Genomic DNA, 13,464 nt, shown 5'->3' on the forward strand with positions numbered 1-13,464 from the left:
ATATATCTTACCCCATATTAGTAATGTATTTCATCGTATAAATTTCATGAATCAAAACCCTCAATTTATAAATTTTCATTTGGAGATCATTGCTACTAAAGATCATTCGTATTTATTACATATATGGAACAAATCGATGATATAATTCATTTATTTGATATGTTTAGATGACTAAACGATCTCCAATTTGAATGGTGTTTTGTAAAAATGATCTTCAAGTGAGGATTAAAAAAAATTAAATAGTTTGAGTATGAAATATATATAATAAAAATATGTTATCCGCATATCAATAGTGTTGTAATTACTATTATTATTTTGAGTAAATATCAGTTTACTACCCTCAAGTTTCATGGTATCCAACATTTGGTACATGAAATTTTTTTGGTTCCAGAGTCATACCTAAAGTGTTAATTTTGGGACAGTCTCATACATCCATTAGTCTGACTCTTAAGTCTTCTGTTAATTGATAACTTTGCACCAAGGTGGACAATGACTGGGCGCCACATGTCATTAAGGGGTCCACGTAGAAATTAAAAATTCAAGCTGGCCCCACTTGGACATTAAAAAATAAAAAAAATTAAAACTTAAAAATACTTGAGAGTAGTAAATTGATATTTATCCTATTATTATTTTTTTTTCTAAATAGCTTTTGTACATATGAGAGCCCAAATTTGAAGGAACGAGATTGGTGACCACGAGGGGGCAGGCCATCCATAATCCCATTAGCCCAAAACGAAACTTAAGAGCAGGAGGACCATTGCTGTGTGTTACAATCATATGAAACTTACCACATAAAATCACATCAAATATCAATCTTCACAACATAAATTGATCGAGCAAACATGTCTAGCAAGTCCAAATGTCTCTCATTGTTGCTGTGTTTACCTTTTTCGACAAACAATAGGACAATCTTTACATTAAATTCATCTAAATTACAGAAAAGAGGATTCAAACTTAAATGCAAGGTGTATAACAGTAGCCAATTTGGTTAGGCACACGTCTGTGTCAGCGACATCCTTCACCAGTTTTAAAATCACATTCAGAATAAATGGTTGGAAAAAAAAATTCAAGATAATAACGCAGGCAAGTGAACCATCATCACTCGTATAATCAAAGCATAAAATGTAATGCGCAGATTAAACAGAAGGAACCAGTATTCAACTGTTCTACATATGATAGGAATGATCGTTAACTCGGAAAACAGAAAAAGGAAAGGATTTATCCACAAAAGGTGCAGAGTTTTAGCTTACAAGGGCAAACCCTGGGAAGATGCAGATTATTATCCGAAACCCCGAATGCAAGCCCAGTTTTGATTTGAATAACCAAAAGCTCATTAAACAAAAGTATTAAGACAATAATAGCAGGGTCGTGTTACTGCTTTGAAGACCCCGTTGGTGCCGACCCAGATCCAGATGGAGTAGGTTCCGAAGGTCCAGAACTTGAAGGTGCAGATCCCGAGGGTGTGGAACCTGTGGGTGCTGGCCCTGGTGTTGCAGAATTCTGGTACTGTTTATTCATTGGCAAGGATGGTGGTGGCGGCACTGCAGAATGATATTGCGGAGGGTATTGCTGGTACTGTGGTGCTGGTGGAGGCATATACCCATATGCAGGAGGATAAAACTGCTGACGATATTGGCCATGTGGTTGAGCCATGTTCTGAAAAGCATAATGCTGACTATGTTGCTGCCTCTCTGAAGCAGAACTGCGCTCTCCTGACCCTGTGGTCCCACTAGGAGCCCCTTCCTTGGATGGAATAAGGGCGCCCATTCTTTGAGGATCCATGGACGGATAGAATGATCTCTCCTGTGAAGGTGGAGGTGGCATGTTGTAGTAGTTCACAGGTGCAGCTGGGTCTTGTGATTGGTTCTGTTGTTGAGATATGACTGCTCGAGGCAACAAACCACCATGAGCCACCGCCTGCTGTCTAGCTTCAGCAGTGCCCTCTGATTCCTGTTTTGGTGCTTGGGGCCTACCCCACATTAACTTCAACCTCAAACCCTTTATTACCAGTTTGTTAGAGAGTTCTTCTGCAGCCTTTTCTGCACCCTCTCTTGTTGTGTAGGTTACGAAGGCACATGCTCGTTGGAGTACCATCCTAACGGATTCTATTTCACCATGAGCATAAAACTGATCCCTTAAATCCTGCTCAGAAATTCTCGCATCAAGCCCACCCACATATAAGGTTCTTATGCTTCCATCCTCAGGAGGTTCCAAGGAGGGCATCTCTCCGGCCTTGTTAAGAAGCTTCATCGCCACTGGATCATTGACTCTGCAGATTTTAGAGATGAAGCATGAGCACCACAAACTTAAGAAATCCATAGGATTACAGTACAGACATGTGCAAAGATGTGACGGCAAAATTGGGACATAATTTTTGAAAGCAATAATGTTGGTTGAAATGCTTGCAAGAAGCTTAAGTTATTACACAAAATAACCAAAACGGAGAGACTTCTTCTACTTGTTTAATCTACCACTTTCTAATACAAGAATTTTCTCTACTGAAATTAGGTAGATTTTCAACCCGAACAAAAAAATGAGCAAAACCATTACACATCAGAAAAAAGTGCTCATCAACAAACAAGTTCACAAGTTTAACTAGCCAACAGTTGTCAGTTAACTATAAGCATAGAACATGCAACCACAAACCCATGCTTCCTTATCACCTTGAGAAGAGTAAAGTATGAAGCATTGGACATACCCATAGTAACGATCTTTGATGTTTTGCTGCGACAACTCCCCAGTTATGGGCATCTCGTGTCTGTAAGGGCACTCAGCACCTCTTGTGCACTCACCACGAATGTAAAAACTGCAGACATGTGCTCTGTTCCTTTTGTAATAGGGCGTTGTTCTTTGAAGCTTCAGAATAGTGTCACTGGGCCGTGCCTTTCCAAATGAAGATTCGTAATCTATACCAGCTCTAGCCTGCACTCACCAAAAAAAATTAAAATTAGATGCTAAAGTATTCCATAACATTTACGTAAACTGGTGCCATAACCCAGACTGATTCTTCGAGGAAATGACAGAAAAGTTACCTTACGGTCGTGCTCCTCAGCGAAAAACTCCCTATTTACATCACTCTTTGGAATGGCATCATCAGAACCGATGGCTAGTGCTGTATCTCGAACCTGAACTGGCAAACCATATTCCAGATCCAAGAGGCAAACTTGACAAACGTTTTTCAACTTACTGCACGTCTGGCAAATCTCCGACTTCTTAAATCGCGCATCACGACCAGGCCTCCACCTGAAAACTGTGAACGGACGCGTGCAAATCTTGCACTCCTTGTCATAATCAGCTCGTGTCATCCGGACGTAGGGATTGTCACCCAAGCATGACTCGCAGATGATGGGAAAATCTGATCGTTCCCAACCATCCGCCTCCACATTCCTAAGCAACCTGTGTGCCATATTACCTAACCAACAAAATTTCCCCTTAGAATTTCATGATATAATTGGAACCTAATCACCCCATACCCCAAAATCCCTAATCATGCGGAAACTCAAATCAAATGCCTCCCAATTGCCTGAAGTTTCAAATTTTCAATTATTGTCGAGTCTAAAGTTGAAAAATTACAATCCTTTCTCGACTAACTCTATCCAAAGATTCGAAATACCAGAAAACAAATAATTGTACTAAAAATTAAGTAAATTTGGTATAAATTCAAATCAACTTAACAAAAATCAACAGAGCTACCGTGTTTATCTAACTCGATGAATAATCAATCAGAAGCAAAAGATAACGAGAAATCTACCTGGAGATGAGATTGGCTAACTGCTATCGGCAACGAGAAGGCCGGAGATGGCCGGCGGTTGCAGCTGATGGTCGGCGGCTAGGTTTTGGGTTGAAAGGTGCAAGCTGAAGCGCAAGGGATACACGATTTTACAGGTGCGAGCAAGGAGATCACATGGATTCACAGACCAAAACCCAATCCCTCTCTCCCTCTCGCTGTTTCGCGCTTTGGTTCCCACAACTTCGTTGCTTTCAGATAACAAGGCTCTCGTAGCTGGACTCCCGGAGACTTAACGACCCAATTTCTTGTAACTTCTTTTTACGCCCTTTAGAGGCCCATTAAAAGTTGGAACTTTTTTTTTTATTTTTCCCGGGTTAACCACAAAAAAATATTAAAAGAAAACTAATGAAAAAGACTTGAAAACTTTGAGTTTTAATGATAAGGACAAAATAAAGGGTAAAGTGAATAGTAACAGGATTGAATTTTTAGTGTTAAAATTTGGTTTTTCGTTAAAATAAACAGTACCCCAGGCTTTTTGTTAAAACTCCCAAATATTAACCACTATTACAAATCTTTACACCATTCATTTAGCTTAATTGTCGGATTATTATTACTACTATTATTTTTTACATAATATTCAGACAACTCAATATTTTAATACATAGACGACAGATTGATGACACGTCTAGGAGATGAAAAATTGCATATGTGACTTCAATCTACTGTCTCCCTCAATATAAATACTTAGACCACAGAGTACGCTGTAAAAAAAAGAAGATAATTTAACCATATATGCTATATAGTAACTAATGAGTCTGCAACTCGAAACTCATGTGAGAGAGTTGTGAAACTAATAATCAACATTCTAGAATTTTTTAATGATTTTGTAACTGAAGGTAGACATATTTGGTAATTAATCTCAGATTTAAATCCACCAAATAGGATTACCTTCCATATTATATCCTATCTAACTCCTACAAAAAGGGTCCTTAGAGTGAAGAAAATTTCACACTTGAAGTATTGCAGCAAACTGAAATCCATCACGAGAAAGAGGCTCAATCAACAATTCGATTTCATTTTTCCAGATGGAAAGAAGAGCTGCAATGCGTTCGACACTCGTGTTTGTTTTGGTGGTGCTGACATTCATGGCGGCAAACGAACACACTGTTGTCGTTGAGGGTTCGCGCTCTCCATCGTCGTTCAAAGTCCAACAAAGCCCGAGCCCTTCTCCTGGTTCATCCGACTGCCCTCCACAAGAATGTGAAGCTTCATGCAGGGCTGAACTGCTGGGGGATTACATAGGCTTCGAATGCATGCCTATTGGCGACGCAACTGTTTGGGTGTGTTTTGCCAAAGATACTGTAATTAGCCCTGCGCCTAATAATGTGGTATCGTAATTAGCCTCTAATAGTAATGCATGCATGCATAAATAAAGAAAAAAAAATTCAGATTTAAGTTGGTGATCTTTGGTTTCTACGGACAAACATATGTGCCTCTTCATCGCTTTAACATTGGTTTTTCCATAACAAAAAATATAAAAAGAAACATCACAATTTAACATTAGATCCCAATTTTTGTTCAAAGAAATAAAAATAAAAATATTAGATCCCAATTTGTAATAACCTTTTCTATCCAAGAGGAATATCACTATATCAATCTAGTTAGTTTTCTTTATCTATTTAATACACTTAACACCATAATTGTAGCCAACATTATATCTTTTCGGCTATGATTAAAGACGAAAGTTACGAAAATTGGCTATCAATAAGTACCAACACCGAGAACCACAAAACCAAATCATTAAGGCAACAGAAAAACGTCACCAAAGATTGCGTCCAAGTGATTAATTTCCTTGCACCAGATCGATTTTACAGGTTAAACGTGACCTTAATAGAACTGCCTCCGCGAGCACTGGTTTCAGAGGCCACCTCCTTCTGAGAAAATCCAAACCATTGCCACAATTTACACTGTTGATATGCATGAAATTATTCAAAATTTATTAAGAAATTGACTGGTTTAATGATTCTATAAAATTCAAGCGATTAACTAACTAATTTAAATATGATGATTCCATGTGAGAAAACTGGTGTGTCTATACAGTTAATATGAGAGGTCTATAAGAACGCACGATTAGTTTGCTTTTACAACAATTAACATAAAATTGACAAAAACTACAAGCATTGATCTCACAAAGCACTGGTTTCAAAAATGTGTTCCACCTTCTTTTCAGAAAAATTGAAACCAGTGAGTTAGGCTTCACTTCGTTCTCACAATCAGTCTGCCTATATATGTCAAAGATGACCAACCGACCATTATCTAAGTAAATGCTGAATATATCACAATAAAATATAAATTAAAAAAAATGCTAGATCACACGTGCATAAGTTGACTCATTCAAATATGTATGTATGCACTTACAAGGCGCAAAAAAGGAGTCGGATTACTATGAATTTATAATACCATGAAAGAGTAAACAAAGGAAACGTATTTACATTAATATATGGCGATATTGTACATCGAATACATTAGTATAGATAATAAGGAACTGTCATGAAAATGGTTTGGACTATATTTATCTTAATAAAACAACCATGCTATAATTTTATTTTATGAAATAGATTTAAATTTTAATGAAAAACTCTTAATTTTAATAAAAATGACAAAAAAGCTTAAATTTTAATAAAAAAGACATAATTTTAATGTTTAAAAAAAAATTTGACGCACAGACCCACGCCCCCGTGCACAAACTATTTATGAAACTTAATGGTACTATACTATTTATGAAACTTACTACACTTTTTATGAAACTTAATGATACTACACTGTTTATGAAACTTAATGGTACGACACTGTTTATGAAATTTAACGATACTAAACTATTTATGAAACTTAACGGTAGATGCTAGTCCCAGATTTTCAAATTCTTTCACCATAATGCAATAAAAAGATTATAAAAAAAAAAAAAAATGATAGAGATCAACGTCTACGCCGTTAAAGTTATGCATGGCTAATAGCTCAATACCATTACTAGAAAAATGGGTAATGAGTCTAACAATGTTGTCAATGATGTTGCCCCACCCCTACCCCCGACCATCCCAACCCACACCTAACCGACTCCCTTCCAACCATACCACCCAAGATGTGGTTTTGAATCAAATAGAACCCACTTCAATTTAAAGTTTTAATTTTATAGGAACAAAATATGCTTGGATTATGTCAAAAGGTTATGCAACTAAAGGATTGGTTGGGTGCTCTTTGCACGCACCTTTAGTTAGGTTTTTTTTGTTTTTTGTTTTTTGTTTTTTGTTTTCTTGCTCGTCTTTATCATTAAATAAAGTTATATGATGGTTTTTTGTTAAAACTCAAAGTTTTGATACCCTTTTCATTAGTTTTTCTTATATAATATCATTTGTTAAAAAAAAATAATAAAAAAAAAACCTAAATTCTAATCTTAGTACTCTCTCTCTCTCTCTCTCTCCCCCCGTGCTACAAAGGCTAAAAAATTACACTTACCAATTAATAATGTTGTTAGTGCAAATTTGGTAATTCCAGATTTAATTCCACCAAATATTACATAGCTTTCCATATTAGCATCTATATCAAATCCTATACATATCCTTTCGCTTAAGTCCACTCACACAGCAACTGAAAACTCATCAAGGAAGTCTCCCAGTATTCCGTCATATACATATATAACATTGTATTTGCAATGGAAGGAAGAGCTGCAATGCGTATGACAGGACCGTCTTTGAGATTTCAGGGGTCCTGTGCCAAATTTATAAAAGGGGCCCTTCTTAAGACAATCTTAAAAAAAAAAAAAAAAAAAAAATTGAACAAAGTATTGATGCTAAAGAGCAATATCGAAACAAACTTTAAAACTCAAACTAATCATCAGTTTCTAAATATCATTAAATGTAAAGAAAGGTACAAAAATAACCATATTATTAAATAATCAACAATTAGTTCAATCTTAAGAAGCCAAATAAACAAAACTTAAAAAAGTCTAGTATTGAAGTTTCACTTAAAGATGCTTCTTCGTGCATTTTTCGCTGCAAAATCATTAATTAAACCTTCATCAACTCATTTCTCATTGTCAATGTGTTGTTCATTAACTAAATCATCCACTAAATTTTGTGGTTCTTTTTCTTTAACAAAAAACCTATCAATAGCTCCTCTTTGAGACTGAGTCAATTGTTCAACCCTTCTTTTTTTTTTTTTTTACGCTTCAAGTAGCCAGATGGATGTTTTCTAGTAGATGTCATCTTTTATATCTCAAACAAGATCACAATTAAATTATAGTAAGTATGAACACTAAAACCTGATAGTCCGCAATGCATGTGCGTCTAGTATTTTTTGCGATTGCTCACTCTTGTTGTGATGATTACTTGATTAATTTCTATGAGTTTTGCCCTGAAAAGTATAAAAGAAAAAAATTCATTATAGATGAGAAATATCTAAATTTTCAAATTCCAACTTCATATACTTAAATTTATAAGTTACTTACTTTAATCGAAGTTTGCATCACTTTGATCACTTGAATTGTCTTCGAAATTTGAAATTTCTATTCAATTGGATGAAATTATGAACTAGGGCTTAGTGGTTTGTGGGGGGAAAAAAGCAGTGGAGAGAGAACTCGGACGCAACGGGAGGGATGAGGCGTCAGAGAAAGAAAAAGACTCATTGAGTCTCTGATTAGACTTTAGCGTGAAAAATAAGGAAAAAAGTGCGATATAGCTTTAGAAAATATATAATTTCATACGGAATTGATGGGTGTGTGGGATTATAGGCATGTAGCCAGTAGCCTTGTGGGCCTACTCCTATTTATATATATTATACCTATTGTGTTGATTAGATTTTTATATAATATTTTTTTTATATAACTACATTTAATATAAAATTATTCTGGGGGCCCTCAAATTTTGGGGCCCTGTGCAAAGAACCTATCAGACTCCTCCAAAGCCGGCACTGGTGTATGACATTGGTATTAGCTTTGTGCTTCTTGACATTCTTGGCTTCCAAGCAACACTATATTGGTGCTGACGCCCGCACTGCTCCAAGCCCAGGCAGCGCGGGTGGTGGTGGTGGTGGTGGTGGTGGCGGCGGTGTCCTTACAGTGTTCACTCCAAGCCCTTCTCTTGATGTGTCCATCTGCAGCGATGCTGACTGTAAAGCAGACTGTATTGATGAGCTCAAGGAAAATAACCGGTTTCTCAATGTGTGGAGGTTGATCAAGGAGTCGTTTGTGTGTGTTTTACCAAAGATTAATTACAACTAAAAGAGCTGATCTAATTAATCCCCTAATATAATGCAAGATGGATAAATAAAATAACATCTTCACATTGTATTGTGATCTATTTTCTAAGCACATTTAGTTGGGAGTGAAACTTCGTTTGTTTTGGATACGAGACGATATAAATACGGTAACAAAACAAACGCGTTAGTGTAGCCTCATACGAACAAAATTTCACGACACAAGGAAAACGCTAACTTAAAATGGACCCTTAGTTATTCAATTATTCATATCAATTATGTGATAATCCGATGTTCCAAAATTACAACCCTCGGTTTATTGCCCCCACAAAAGAAATCATCCTACACCATTTGGCTATACCTGCTTTCTTTGTTATGCATTTCAAGCATCCAAGTTATTCTTTTTATACCAACAATGCTGAGCATGCGGGAATCGAACTTGCGGCCGGCCCTCGATGATCAGGTGCAGAGGTGAATGCTCGGCATCACTTCAGTCACAACCCCCCAACCCAAATGTGGTACATAGTTAGACTAACTAGAAAGTCATCATCATTATAGGAACTGAAATATACTTGACAAGAACTAACTGATATATTCAGTATTGATGTTTAAGTACAGTTGTTTATCAATACTAAAATATGAAGGCGATGGTAAAGTTTGCTTGTAAACTCACTCACACAACATGACCAGAACTTCGGATTCATTGAAGATGGCTACATGGAATTTTAATTTTTACAGTGGGTGTAAAATCGATACTGCACGAAATAATCAAGGCAAAATCCCTTTGGGGATGAGGACATCCCCGATGTTGTTGTGCCATGGGTCAGCCAAGTGAGTAGCCAGGTTCTCCAATGGTCCTGTGCCAGGGTATGCCGATTGTTGAACAACAAACCCAACGAAAGCCAACAACGCAAGCCGGCCTACACACTCATCAATCAATAATTAGATCATCTGTAGTTTATAGTCCGACAACATAATTTTGTATAAAATGTGACATAAGAACGTAACGTCTTTGTACTCACCATTTTTTATCTCTTTGACTTTGTACTCCTCGAACTTCTTGGGGTCCTTGGAGTAGCCCAAGGGGTCAAAAGCCCCGCCAGGGTACTTCTTCTTTTCAGTGTCCTTCTCCATGCTGCGTTGGTGTTCTACAAAGGCAATGGAAATGAATTCGATGACCAAAATTGTAGGCAAAGTGCCCCATGGAACTGGGTTGCCTAAGTAGGTGGCTTGGCCTCCTGGAACGGCAGCCCACTCTTGTGCTTTTACCCAGTTGCCCAATCCCAAAGCCTCTGGTACAAGAATCCCTGGCTGCAAAAGTGTGTTTACAAGGTTAATTTAGTCACTGCAAAGTAAATAAACTGGATGCAATTTTTAAGTTACCATTGTATGATACTTACAACAGCAAGCATTGCCCATCTGCAGTGAATGAGCTCAGACTCCTTGAACCTCTCCAAGTTCTCGGGCACTTCTCCTAGCCGAAGTGGGTCAAATCCAAAGTCACTGAAAACCCCCAAGCACCAAATCTTAACACAATGTCACCAAATTATAATATGATTTCTTTTCCAAACTAATCAACGTCAGAAGCTAATTAATGTCGCATAATCATCTATTTTACTAAATAGTATCTTAGGCTTACGAAATTTTGATCACCAAATGATGTCTCACTGTGAAATTTAATTCAAATTTGGTCTACACTTAATCTTACTTTTTTTAACAAGATACGTACGTAATAACATATTGTTTGATTAATAATTTTGGTGGCTGTAACATTATTAAAGTAGTATATTTCGTTACCCGGGTGCAGAGCCATCAAGGTAAGGAGGCCGGGGCTCGCCGGGCATCCAGTCGGCGGACATGGAGAACCTTGAGGAGGCATTGGCACCAACACTTGGGAGCTGGACTGCACTGGTCGCAAATTTAGACTTTGAGGATGACAGGACTGAGGGGAAGGCAGTGGTGGCGATGCCACAGCTCATCAAAGTGTTGGAAGCCATTTGATTAACTAATGCCTGCAAGACTTAGGGTTTGTGGGGAGGGGAAAGAAGGCGACTGAGATTATGGAAGGTGGAAGGAGTGGCGAGGAATACTAGTAGTATCGGGATATAGAAGAATCCAAATGTGGATTGTGATTGGCTAATATATCTGGCTGGTCTTCTGTCATTGGGCTACGTGGATTCTGTTAATCCAAATAGGTGGCTTAGGTGGCAAGGAATATCCAACTGATAGGTGAAATCTGATATATGTGGTGCATGTTGAGTTGTTAGGGGAGGAAAATCTAACCTACCAGTTTCTACAGGCAAAAAAAAAAAATATATATTATTGTAAAATATTAGGTTGTAATTGAGGAAGAAATATGGTTGGATTTTAGAACTATATGGATCACAAATAATTTACAAGTAATGTTAAGTAGACTAATTTTTTAGACCAAATTTATACATTATGTAATGTGTTACTAATAGTATTTTAAAATACTCACATCGGGGAGCGCCTAGGCGGGTGGCTTGCCGCCTCTGTTTTGTGGGAATAGATGAAAAACTTGCCTAGGGTTGTGAGGTCGCGCCTAGGTGGCTGGGGACCTCGAAGTCGAAGGTTAGGCAGGTTGCAGCAGCTGCTCGCTAGTTTTTTTCAAGTTTCAGCGACAGCGTCTTCACAAAGAAGACGACCGTGAAGAAGAGAAATGGCTTTTTTTTTTTAAGGAAAACTAATGAAAAAGGCTTGAAAACTTTGAGTTTTAACGAAAATGACAAAATAAAGGGTAAAGTGAATAGTACCAGGATTGACATTTTAGTGTAAAAATGTGGTTTTTCGTTAAGTAAACAGTATCAGAAGTTTTTCGTTAAAGTTCCTTTTTTTTTTATCTTAGACTTGGCTCAAAACGACATCGTTTTGGCCAAGTCTTTTAACTTTTTTTCAAATGATTTGAAGCAAAACGATGTCGTTTTGGCCGAGTCTAATATTTTTTTTAATTATTTTTAAAATACAAGGCCAAGTCTAATTTTATTTTATTTTTTAAAATTATAACCCCCAGTTCTCTTCTTCCCCATCCCATTCCCGACCATAGTTCACCCAATCTCATCCCCAATTCCTCAAAATTCTCAATCTCAATCCCATATTTCAATTTTGCCCCAATCTCATATACTTCAATTTCTTTCAAAATTCTCCACAACACCACAATTGTTTTAAAATTCAAGTAAGTTTTTTAGTATTCTAATCTCAACTTGGCCTTGGTTGCTTGTTTTATTGTTAATTAATTGTTTTACAAAGTATTATATTTTATATATACAAAAATTTAGGTCCTGACGGGGCTATCCATGGAACGTCTCGTCCACGCCTTTGCCTTTTAATACATTGGTTACTAATAAAAAATAAGGGGTGTGATATTCACACATCCCTTTTTACTTCTCACACACCTTTCTAATTTTCGGCCATCGGATCAGATAAAATGAAAAAGATCAACGGACATAAATTAACAAGGGGTGTGTGAGAAGTAAAAATCCACACACCCCAAAAATAAGCACGTTAATTAACATTTATGCAATAATTCAATAATCAACAACCACGTCATATGGTTTACATTATATAATTTAAATAGATAATCTCTCTAGCGTTATCCATGTTTTAGCGGAAGACAAGATATTTTTGGATCGCCAATATCGAAGGCATTGGCTTAAGAAACAGAAGGCTAAAACTAGTGTGAAGTCTTTACTCGATCTTGGCATATTATCCATCAAGAAACAGCTTAAATTATGAAAAATGCACATACGCAATTCTTTAAGCATGTAACATGCAAAGGTTAGTCGTCGATGCACATTAAATTATGTAGATTGGACATTGAGTTTTAATAAAGGCTTAAAATTTCTACTTTCATAACCATCTTCTTGATTACAACATCAAGGAACTTGATTGACAAAAATGGACAATAACGATCACGTGATATCAATTTCCAATTCCTAGGACATTCTAATCAAGGAGATCAAGGGCCTCGCATTCTGCAGTTGAACAACATATGCTTGTCATGCTCCACTAGGAAAAGAAGCAAGGCCCATCACTATATGAACCCTGTACTCTAGTTCTCACTGAAAGTCTACAATATCAATCAACTCTTATGTTGACTGCTAAACCCACATTTCATCTGTTGAAGTGCATATTTTCTTACTTCCATTTATATTCTCAGTCACCAAGAGAGAGAAATCAAGAAACGACACCCAAATAGAAAAGTGGAAATTCTTTTAAGTTAGACTTTACTGTCAAAGCAAACAAATAAGTTGGACTTTACTCTCAAAGCAAACAAATAAGTTGGACTTTCCACTTTACTTAACACCAAACATTTGTCACCACGTACACTTTTGATATAGATTCTATATATGTATATAAGGTTTAGGGTTTAAGACTTACTTACACATCAAGTATGCCATCATGACATTTCAAACCTGCGTTTTAACCTTTTTACATAACATCGCATGATTGGTTTGAGATATCGT

At 36.8% G+C, this 13,464-nt stretch overlaps 2 protein-coding genes across 2 annotated transcripts; both read right to left on the reverse strand.

The window, feature by feature from the left end:
* Positions 1-1,088: 1,088 nt before the first annotated feature.
* LOC137733896 (zinc finger CCCH domain-containing protein 40) lies at positions 1,089-4,043 on the reverse strand. The gene is made up of 4 exons (XM_068473109.2): positions 3,752-4,043; positions 3,033-3,412; positions 2,699-2,922; positions 1,089-2,269 (listed from the first exon to the last, which is right to left on the reverse strand). The coding sequence occupies exons 2-4, from the start codon at positions 3,405-3,407 to the stop codon at positions 1,372-1,374; spliced, it is 1,497 nt and encodes a 498-aa protein (XP_068329210.2). The 5' UTR covers positions 3,408-3,412; positions 3,752-4,043; the 3' UTR covers positions 1,089-1,371.
* Positions 4,044-9,549: 5,506 nt separating this feature from the next.
* Positions 9,550-11,132, reverse strand: LOC137733727 (chlorophyll a-b binding protein 6, chloroplastic). Its single transcript, XM_068472890.2, has 4 exons — positions 10,778-11,132; positions 10,381-10,483; positions 10,003-10,291; positions 9,550-9,900 (listed from the first exon to the last, which is right to left on the reverse strand). Exons 1-4 carry the CDS (start codon positions 10,975-10,977, stop codon positions 9,749-9,751), a joined length of 744 nt encoding a protein of 247 aa, XP_068328991.2. The 5' UTR covers positions 10,978-11,132; the 3' UTR covers positions 9,550-9,748.
* Between the last annotated feature and the right edge of the window lie 2,332 nt (positions 11,133-13,464).

The sequence above is a fragment of the Pyrus communis genome, chromosome 7, assembly GCF_041283825.1.
Source record: "Pyrus communis isolate YQ-2024b chromosome 7, ASM4128382v1, whole genome shotgun sequence".
In the NCBI taxonomy this organism is placed as follows: Eukaryota; Viridiplantae; Streptophyta; class Magnoliopsida; order Rosales; family Rosaceae; genus Pyrus; species Pyrus communis.